Source organism: Myripristis murdjan, chromosome 14, assembly GCF_902150065.1.
Source record: "Myripristis murdjan chromosome 14, fMyrMur1.1, whole genome shotgun sequence".
In the NCBI taxonomy this organism is placed as follows: domain Eukaryota; kingdom Metazoa; phylum Chordata; class Actinopteri; order Holocentriformes; family Holocentridae; genus Myripristis; species Myripristis murdjan.
The window spans coordinates 25147431-25158702 of NC_043993.1; the positions used below are offsets into that span (position 1 = coordinate 25147431).

The 11272-nt window shown below is 38.2% G+C and overlaps 1 protein-coding gene across 1 annotated transcript; it reads right to left on the reverse strand.

The window, feature by feature from the left end:
• Positions 1 to 2482: 2482 nt before the first annotated feature.
• Positions 2483 to 4563, reverse strand: LOC115371582 (endonuclease domain-containing 1 protein). The gene is made up of 2 exons (XM_030069036.1): positions 4225 to 4563; positions 2483 to 3524 (listed from the first exon to the last, which is right to left on the reverse strand). The coding sequence occupies exons 1-2, from the start codon at positions 4528 to 4530 to the stop codon at positions 2916 to 2918; spliced, it is 915 nt and encodes a 304-aa protein (XP_029924896.1). The 5' UTR covers positions 4531 to 4563; the 3' UTR covers positions 2483 to 2915.
• Between the last annotated feature and the right edge of the window lie 6709 nt (positions 4564 to 11272).

The following is an 11272-nucleotide window of genomic DNA, read 5'->3' on the forward strand; positions in this document are numbered from 1 at the left end:
ATACAGTACCAGACCCTCATGGGGTGAAGTGCAAACAGTTCAGCACACAGTCTTTAAATGTTATAATAGGACTGATCAACTGGTTAAAACCAAATGGGGAAAAAAAGGAAAGTTTTGGTGCTAACAAGAACATTCCATCTACTTGGTCTGTAACCAGGCTGAAAACTAAATCAAATGTGGACCAGGATTATGTAAGGCCAACACTGGGAGGGAGAATTGTTCAGTGGCAACAACTGATTTGATACAACAGCTGACATCTTAGAAAGGAGCCCGGCTTCTCAAGCCGAAGGACGTCAGACAAAATGTTACAGCCCCAAGTGCAGGTTGAGTAACCAACTCTCACAGTCTGTTAGTAAGAGGGATGAAGGGAAAAAAGCAGATAGATAGATAGATAGATAGATAGATAGATTGGGACATAGACTGGGATACAGTGATGCGCTAATCCAACTGGATAAAGTCTAAAATTCATGGCTTTCCATGCATGCAATTCCTAATGAGGAAATAATTTGTTTTCTCATTTGAATAAAATGGTTTATTACAGATAAATCTGTCACGACCCTGTTTTATGATTATATAATAGACGGTGGGAGACCAGATTATGTGCCTTTTTTCACTAAAAAGGAGGCAATTGATTGTTCTTCTGACTTCTTTGGTAACATGAATATTGCAAAGTCAGGTTACAAATAATTAAGATAGCATGGCAGTTAAAAAAAAAAAAAAAAAAAAAACATTTTAAAATCAGCAATTAATTGTTCTTCTAACTTAAACATCCTTCGCAGATATTTGGATGATAAACCTTGCCTTATTTACCTGAAGGAGTTATGAACAGTAAAAACACTGAATATTAGGTTGGTGCATACTTGTGTGGTTGAATTGTAACTTGTGAGGATGAATTGTCCCATTTCTATACATCAGTCAATGTTGTGCAATCATAAAAATCATAAAATTGGTAGACTGGCATGTGAACTCTTTTTGCGCTGTGGTTTTACAGCCAGGAATTACACCAATATTTATAGGTTTCTAGTTTTTGTGGCAGTCACCAAACAGGTTTACCTTAAATTGAGAAAAGTTCTTTCTTTCTTTCTTTCTTTCTTTCTTTCTTTCTCTTTCTTTAACTGTTGAAATTTGCCATAGCTATACCACCAGTTGGGCCTGTTATGATTTTTAACATGATTTGATGGACTTGGATTATTAAACTAATGCACTGTTGACAGACAGGAAACATAAGACTGAATCCCATTGATTTTAATGACTACTTAGGCCTAATGTACTCTGTAGCAGAAGTCATGATCTTTTTCGTCATCAGTATCAGCAGCATTATCATAGATAGGGGGAAGGGATCAGATTCTTAATATTATTATTATTATTTCAAAGATATCATTGCTCAGCTGATTGGTGCGTGACTCAGAGAGTCATAACATTTTGGTTTTGCTCTTCACCCAATTAGCTCTGTAGATAGAAAGACTGGTGTCCTCTTATGCAGGGCTCACAAAAAATAAAATGCTTTTTTCCTCACTAGATGGCAGTGTGTGCCTGTAAAATTATACAGCCTGCAGGAAAAAAAACAGCTGCAGAAGATTTTTTTTTTTTTTTTTTTTTTTTTTTGATCATTAACTGAATCTCATTTGAAGACTGTGTAAACTCCAAGACCTCACTCTCCTCTGAGAGGCAGCCTGTGTGTGATGTATTATGTATGTCATGTGGATTTACACTCACATGGAACCAAAGTTAACAAGGAGGAGGAGTGAACTAAAATATAAAAACCAGAATAGCATAGTGTCGTAGCCTTGATCCTTTATCTTATGTTGCCATAGAGAACACTGGAGAGGAATTTTTTGGATGTCAACAGTTTGAACAAAATAGATTTTACGAGTGAGGTGTAAAATCACTTAAAGTTTGTGGGTAGTTTTGCTTCCTTCCATATTCATTGTGAGTCAAGAAAATATTCCCTTTAAGGCCATTTTACGTCCTCGGAAAACCACAATGAATTACAGGAAATCCAAATCGAGAGCCTGGGTGGAGTCTGTACCTGAGCAAACTCCATCAGAGGGAACATATGTGAGAGGAGGGATAATTGAAACGTACCTCCTTGTGTGTTAACTCATCCTGGTGTTGCAGGCGGAGACGTCATGTACCTCAACTAACCTCCCTCAAAGCCACTTGACAGCCTATAAAAGTCAACTCCATTTCCATCAATTTTTACAGCTAACCAAATATATTCAAATCCACATTTGCTTGAAAGTTCACAGTAAAGCAACATCCGAGGTAACCACAATTTTCCATACACAAATGAGAAGTAATGTAAATGACCGAAAAAGACTTCAGTATGTCTGATTATGTCTGTCACAGAATATTGATGCTGATATTAACAGAACATTTTAAAAAAAATTCTGCACCTATGCAACCATAAAAGTGAGATTTGAGAATTCATGGTGAGTGTGTTAATGATATATGAAGTAGCACAAACACAAAGCAGCCAGTGAATTCAGATGTTTAATTCAAACAGCAGAAACTCATCTTTTCTTTTCAGAGTTATAATCCCTTTGTTAACAGTTATATCCTATGTGAGTGATGGTCTGAAGCTTGTATTTCTTCTTTCTGTTCACAAGGAATCATCCTTGTAAAAGGAAAGAAGAAATACAATTTATCTTGAGAAACTAAGCTGAAGAGAGGTCAAGTCAGTACATTTATGATAACATCTTTTTCATGGTGGTGCTGTTCCTTCGAGAATGAATTAATTAACAGTGAGACTTTAAGTTAAACAGAATAGTGAATTTTAATCAGATCTGCATATTTTGTTGTGTGCATTGACTGGTCAGAAATAAAAGTAGCAATTGCATCCAGCATTAGTCATTACAGCTTTAAAGTAAATAGATATAATTATGCACACAGAAAAGCTAAAACAGCGAAAGCTTTCAGATGGTGTGATGGAGGTAAAGAGGAAGGGGTGAGGGGGAGATGCAGTTGTCATAGAAGATCTGCAGGTTCTGGTCAACATCCATATGGTTCTTCAGGAAGTTCTCCAGCTCCTGGACGGTCATCTCATGGACGTTGCTGCCTTCTTTGGCATTCTTGGCCAAGGCACCGTGGGAGGGGAAACGGATGCGGACGTCATGAGGTGCGTTGCGGTCGTAGTCGGTGCAGCAGTAAGCTGACCAAACATCTTCAGGGATGGCCACACGGTCCTGGTTGTTGCGACGGATCATGTTGCCTCTCGTGGTCACCCCGGTGACGATGTAGGCAGTGCCACGGCAGTAGTTGTTGAGGCGGACGCGGATCCGTTCCTCATACTCACGCCAAGGCCCAATGTTGAACTCCCGTATCTCTGGAACCACGTTGGTCAGGGTGTAAGTGGCTGCACGGTCATGTGCATCAGACTGGTGCTGATCCGGGTTCAGATGACCTCTCTCATAGAGAACAACATCTGAGTAGTCGTCCAAAACTGCCTGGCTGTCCTCAAACTTCATGTGGAGGTAACCAGTAGGGAAGGGCATCATGTTCCCATTTCCATCAACTTCTGCCAGCTGAGGAGACATGGAAGACAACTTAGATTTGTGATGGCGAATATCACAAAACCAACCCTGCTTGTGAGTCTTATGCACATTCCCCTACTCCACTGGCTTCTACAGTAGGCCTGTTGCTTTAGCTGCTGTATAATATGTGGAAGAGCAACAGCAATCCCTTAAATGTCACACAGGGGCTAGACTTAAATCTGTTTCTTAGAGAAATTAATTGACTTGATGAACCCCAAATCTTGGATTTGTAAAGAAATCTTTGAAAGCTGAAGAATGTGTGACTCCTCATGAGTTTAAAGCAACTGTCAGATCTATGGAATATGAATCTATTATAAATTTCTTTAAGTAACAAAACCTCCATGCTTTTTAATTTCTCTCCACTTCCTTCTCCCTTTCATTGTCTCTCTTTCTCACTACTTGCTTCACTCTATTTTACAGCCCTGCAAATTATTTTAAGCTATTGTATTTTACAGGCATACTGTGTTACATTTGTTATATTGCATCTTTAATATGAGCTGTCATGTCTAGAACTTTATGTGCTGCTGCCTCCTTGGCAAAGTCTACCTTGAAAAATAGATTTTTAATCTCAGTGGGACTTACCTAGTTAAATTAATGTCATCAATCTAAGCTAATGCATGAACCTTAAGGAGTAGAATTTTGCACATTTGAAAAATAAGCTCAAACAAGTTATCAAAGACAACCATCTGACCTGCGGCTCATACATCCAAGGGTAGTCCACACGCCTGTCTCCCTCTGTCTTCTTGAAGGTGTAAGCAGAGTATACTGGTATGCGTTTGCGAGGGTCGTACAGTGTCACGTAGCGAGGCTTGTCTGCGTAACGCTGGCAGATCTTCTTCAGGTGTAGGTCTATGATCCCCCGTGGCGGTGTCCCCATATACAGGGAGTCCTTGCATCGTTCTACATGGTTGAAGTCTTGAACAACCGTTGCTGGAGTATGAAGCACAAAATAAATCAGACAAAGAGCAAAAACCAAACAAAACTTTGGGATGGCCATGGCATAAACGTCTCTTCAAAGGCTCCTACTATTACGTCTGCAAAATAATAGTGATCGAAAATGTGTCAGTTATGATTTAAATGTAACAGCTGATATGCAAAGCAGGTAGAGTACGGCCAAAAGACAGGCCACCTGTCTGGTGTGGGCGTGGATGTACAGGACATGGCATCACCCTGTCCTTTCAAAAGAGCAGAATCAAACAAACACTAATCCTATAAAAAGATAAAATAAGTTCATATTCTTAAGGTCCAGATTGGCACAAGTTCAGTGCTGGGCACGCTCCTTTAGCCTTTTCTGGAAAGAAACTATGCCCACCTTATAATCTGTTTAGGCTGTTTAGGTCCCAAGCAATCAACAGTTTTCATGTTCTTCGTAGGAATCCCACTAATTCGCCACATCTCAGAGCCTCATAAACAAGCGTCAACTGTAGACAGAGAAAGTCTGACTCCTCAAGCTTTTCCATTTTTCAGGCTGTCTGATCTTTTAAATTAATAAAAGATTTTTATTACCTTTTGGAAGAAATGAATAGATTTTTTTTCTTTTACTTTTGATTCACAATGAAAAATGGGAATTTGCTGCAATAACACTGTATAGAGTGAAAAGTGACAAATTGTGCACCTGCTGGTTGTATTCAAAGTTCCCTTTCATTTGCCTACTGATAAAAACATAAAATGGAACCATATGGAATCTCATTAAGTGTTTATGCAAGAGACTAACAGCAACATGTTTTAGCCATACAGTGGCCCTCTGCAGACACCTGACACAAGATCTTGTTCTTGATCTTATTTTTCATGCTCGTGCCATGCAGTTCTCAGTGGGCTACTCATGTTCCATCAGTGTGATACAAAAAAAAAGTTAACCAGGAAGAATCTTATCCTGCCAAGGTGGATTTGTTCTTCGGAGTGCCCGTAATACCATCCCAAATCAAGTTATTCTATGTTTGATTGTTATTTGGATTTCGCTTTGACCTGCTCTAGCCAGGTTAAGTGCATCACCTCCCTTGGCATTTAAGCTCCATGACAGTTTTGGTCATTGTTGTTCTTGATGGGGTTACAACTTGGTCTTTTGGTACTGGTCCAACCAGGGAGGCTGATATTAAATTGATGGTAGCTCCAGTATAGTTACATGGTCAGGGAACAAGATGATGAATCCTGCAATTGCTGTCATTTTAGCAACCACTACCTGACGTTCTCATTTGAAAGCACAAAATGTATAATGCAACCACTTTAGTTTTTTTTTTTTTTTTTTTCAAAATCAACTGGTACAAAAACAACCTGCAACAGCAACTCTCTCCTGCACAAATAGTTTAACCTTCTGTCCCTTTTACAAGCTCCTGTTCCTGCAGTGATGTAAGTAAATTAGTTTCCTGCTTTATGGCAGGCCATCTTTAGCTGTAACTAGTGAACCACTCTCATGGAACCTTGAAATCTGCTGAGCAAGGTGATTAAACTCAGGACATTGGAATGGGACAGTCAAGGAATGTGCCATCAGCCCTTTTTTGGCTTGTCATCAGTCTCTCTCCCAATTACAACTTTCATAGTACACCATATCACCATGACTAGTAGACTTAACTGGAACCTGTAAAGCTGTCCTTCATACATCTGCGATGCAGCTTATAGTAAAATGTAAAACTGTCTAATCAGTCTCACTGATGAACAAAAGGCCTTCAGTGACTGGTGTGCTTCAGACGTGCTGTGCCAGTCAGTGTGATTGGTGGATAACAGCCAGAAGAAGATAAAGCAAGAAGCGTCTACTATTTGTTGACTTTGAAAAGAGACAAAGGCTCTACTGTATGGGCATGCGTGAGCTGCAGACATTTTCACATGAAGGTGTGCACATGGCTGTTGGCTTATGTGCATTGCTATTACATCATCAAAGGCAATAGTTATACTTTTTTCCCATTGCAGTGTGAGAAGACAGACATCATATTAAAGTTTCATTAAAGTAACATGCAAATAATATACCAAAACTAATTCAGTGGTTCATAGAGGAGATAATCATGAATACAAAGGTGATAGAAGTAATTTATACATAGGGTAGAACTGACAGTGTTGCATGATTCACCATTTTTAGCTGGTAACCATACAAAGTTGTCAAGACAGAGATAACAATATTTTTTTTTACCTTTATTTAGCCAGGATAGTAAAATGAAATTGCAAGTTAATGAATGTCCTTCACTTAAAAAAAAAAAAAAAAAAAAATACAGATAATTGTAACTTTGACACCTAGACAAACGGTGCTTTTCTTGCAGCCCTTCCTTTGAGAAATGTTGCCTTCCACAGAAGGTTGTTATGACGCACACGTACTTTGACAACAGCAGAGAGGTGAGTGCTTGACCTCTTTTGGTAGAGCGGAGTAGAGAGCACCATCTCTGCAGTGCAAATTAATCCATTTGAAACTCTTTCAGAATTGTGTCTCCATGCGTCATAACATCTTGGCCACCTCATGCAAATTCTTAGCGTTTTTAGATTACACATGTTGGCTGCGATTACTGCATGACTGTATTACCAGTGAGCGCAGGAAGGACATATCCTTGCAATGACTGTAAATGAAACTATTTTTTTTTTCTATAGTGAGGTGAACAATTTTCTAGTGTTTTCTTAATTTGATTAACGTATCACTTGGCTAGGGCTTATTAGAACTATTATTTTTATTTCGTATTGTTTAATTTCAGATGTTGAATATCAGCACAAAATATTGGCTATTGGCAAAAAAAAAAAAAAAAAAAAAAAATAGTTGGTTGGCCTTGAGGTTACAGCAGCGCTTGCCTAACAGGAAGGTCACCGTTCAGATTTCCACATCAGCCATATGTCCTCTCATCGTCTGCTAGGGTAACAAATAAAGGCAGCTCACTCACTGTAAAGTCCTCTGGATGAAAACCTCAGCTAAATACCTGAAATGTAAATGAAACTGGGATGCCATCTCATCTGTTGTCCTGTCCTGCCTTCTGGTCAAACCCTCTCTCATGCAAATGCAAAACTGTTGGTCAGATTAGCTGGAGCAATAATCTCTGGCTGCCCTAATAAGTCAGTCTGAGTGACTGAATATTGTTATTCCTCCCAGGGCTGGCTTCCCTCACTGATTTAATCTTGCGTTATGATAATCATAATTTATCTAGCTGGGCCTAATAATGTGTTTACATATTGAGACTTTTTTTTTTTTTTTTCTTACCTGTCAGCATTTACCAGTTTCAGTTATTCTAACTTGAAGCCAAGTACACACCCATTCAACTGCTATATAAATAGGTAAGTCAGTAAGTAAAGCTTTATTTATATAGCACCTTGTATAATATGTAGCACCAAACTGTTGTATAGCACCAGTTGTGGGTTACCATCGCAACAGGGAATCATCCTCAAAATGTATAGTGAAACAACATCACTTCACTGTTAAAAAGGTTAATATTTTTATTTTTAGAAACGGCATTAAAGTCATTTTTGGGACATGAGAAATGGAAGCAATAAGAAAGGAGATTAAGAAAGGAGAAAGAGAAACAAGATGCTATGCGCAGAGTAGATGACCTGGGTCCAAAACAAACAAAAAAACCCACCATACTGGTGCACTCATAGTGGTGCAAACTCTGGATCCAATTTGGATGAATGTCTTGACAAAGGTATGAATACCAAAACATCGACAGAATAACTCAAATCTTTGACAGTGGACAAACACATACTGGCTTTAGACATCAGAGCCACTCGCACACATCATAAGTTCACAACATGTTGTCAGTTAAACTCTTATTTTGACCACTTCAACCCAGTTTTCAATTGAGTGTTTTGTTATTTTAAATTATCTGTGATAACATCAACCACAGTGGTATGTGAGACTGAGGAAAAAAAAGCTGGGAAAACCCCTCTGCCCCCTGCCCTCACTGGTATTTTACCCTCATCATATATCTGGGTCTGTTTATGGTGCAAATTACATCCAAATGGTGTTGCAATATTGAACTGTTTTCATGCCTTTATTGCAAATACCTTACTTTTGTGTAAAGAATATGAAAGATTATTCAAAAGGATGCCATGCTGTGCTATTTCAGATGTTGTATATAAACACTTACACAACTCTCCTTTGAGTTGCATATCAATGAAGGGCCTGTTCAGGTGTGTTGAAAACAATACTCAGTCCCAAAAGCTTTAAAGTTATGGACTTAAAACAAGAAAATTAGACACATTTACAGGTTTTGATTTGTAATTCTATCTTGCTTCAAAATCTATCACCTAAAAAAACGGTATATCCAGTTTCTGCATATGAATCAAATAGAAGCTGCAGTTATGCTCAATAAAGGCTTCTTAGGTGTGAACAGGTTTGCAGCTAAGCCTGCCGTTATTGGAGACATGGGCTTCAGAGGGATTGCTTCAGAGGTTGAGCTGAGAGTAGAAATGTACCATTTGTGGGACTGCCTAGTTCATATGGCTGACTCAAGGACGGCCAAAAGAAGTTTTTTATTGGAATAAGTTATATCATTCCCTCTGGCGTGAAAATGTTTTTGAAATTTTCATAGGACTTCACATGTATATGAATAATCTAAAATGCAGTATTAAAAGAATTGCTCAACACCTGTTGGATAAATATAAATATAAAGAGAAATAGCAGCAACAATTAGTGGATAAACCTAAACCTGGATGTTTGCATGAAGAATCTGTTGTTATCTATATGCAAACTGTTTATTGGATAGCGTGGCTTCACACTCTCTGTAACTGTGTTTGTTAGTGTCTTGTAAGTCCTTGTGGGCTGGGCATCATTTTTGGCGCATATAATAAACAATGAACTGAACTACAGCAAACCAAATCAAATCAGATTCATGCACTGAGCAAATGTCCCACCATGATGCTTAAATATGTTAAAAATTACATAAAACACACAAAACAACACAGCACAAATTAGTATAAAACAATATGGTGTCCAATTTACAATTTAACAAATTTATTACAAAAGCAAATGAATGGACAAATCTGTGGAAATTATTACAAAATGAGGAGTAGATATTGATGTTTTTTTTTTGTTTGTTTTTGTTTTTTTTTTGCCTCATTTAATACACCACTATATGGGCACCATTAGTTGCACGAAGCACATCAAGACGGTACTTAATTTCTTGCCATGTTCGCTGTAACATAGCCTCATCCATGGTGGCAATGGCATCAGTGATCTTTTGCTGAAATACACAAATGCAATGTGATTAAAAACTTTGATAACCACTGAGCACATAAAACAAATCTGATTAATATATCTCATCAATTGTTTTTGTAATATATTTTTTTAAATTCTAAAGAGACTTTGTGGACACCCTGTATTATAAAGTGTTTCTCAGTGTTTCTGAGATCACCTGACATCTGCTATTTTTATTCCATTATATAGTTGTTGCCAGTGTTTTTTTTTTTTTTTTTTTTTTTTCCTATTAAAGATAAATATCCAGGGCCTGTGCCTTTTTTTTTCCCTCAAACAGAAGGTAATTTGAATCTGTCAGGAAATTCCAGTTTGTATGCCTGTAGTAATTCATATTGCACACTTGGGGGCAGTCTAGGCTTACTTGTTTCATTCATTCACTCATTTTTCTGGAAACTTGGAATATAAGCAATACTGTAGCTTCATGATACACAATACAGCAATAAATCAAAATAGGTGCTTAAATACAATAACAATAATAATGGCTATTTGTCTGAGGGGGAAAAAAATGCCTGACATCTGTCATTTCTATTTATTTTGTTGTCCTTTTGAATTCCTCAGCAGTTTTTGTATGATAGTCTAGTGTACTTAAATAATAATAAATCAGTGCATATATGCGTCTGGCATCATTAGAGGGTAGAGGTTGTAAATATACATGCGAGGGAACACTATATTGTTATTTATCTAATTTCAATGTAATGAATATGAATATTGCCTATATTTCAGTTGCTTCTACAGCAAGAGTATTTTTTTTATTTTTTATTTTTTTCCATTTTTGGTCATTTTTGTAGTCATATCTTCATTTCGCACTTAAGAATACTTAATTGTTCAGCACAACATGACTTAATTTCTAATATATTAGTTAGCAGATAATCTTACACCTAATCTGTTAATTCAACTGACTGCTCAGCATTATTAATAAGGATAAAGTGCTTGTAGTATAAACCACTGGGCTAAATGTTGCCACAACTCATATCTGCATTCATTATTATTACTGAGGTCTCAGTATTAAAACATCTCTGCCACAAGAGAGTTATCATTAGATGTGAAGCATGACAGCTGCTTTTTTTTTTTTTTTTTAGGAGGAGGAATAACAAAAAGAAAACAGCTGTTCAATGGGTCAACAGGGAAATAAAAAGCCTCTGGACCTCCATCCAGCCACCAGGGGGCGTAATTTGACAGAAATTGTAGCTGGAGAAGCAGTCCCCACTCAGGGTCTGCACCAAAGCCTGCTGATTGGTCCGAATACCCACACGGGGCTGTGCAGTGGCCAATAGGCTTTGAGCTGAATAGGGGCTGTTGCTAAGGCAGGTCAGAACAAGAGGCTGTGAGCAGACTGGGTCCATGGTGCTCTCACTCTTTGCTGCTGTGGGTTTTGTCCTCCCTCTCTGGCTCTGTGTTTCTCTCCAACTGTGTACCCTGGGCCATCCTGCATGTTTTTAATTGGCTGGTGAGGGGTGAGCTGAGCAGGGGAGTGACTGGTGAGTTTGCATTTTGAGCCTCAAACACAAGACACTCCCTCGTGAACCCGGTGCCGTAGCCCCACCTCCCCTGGTTATCCTGTCACCTGACATTTAAAGGC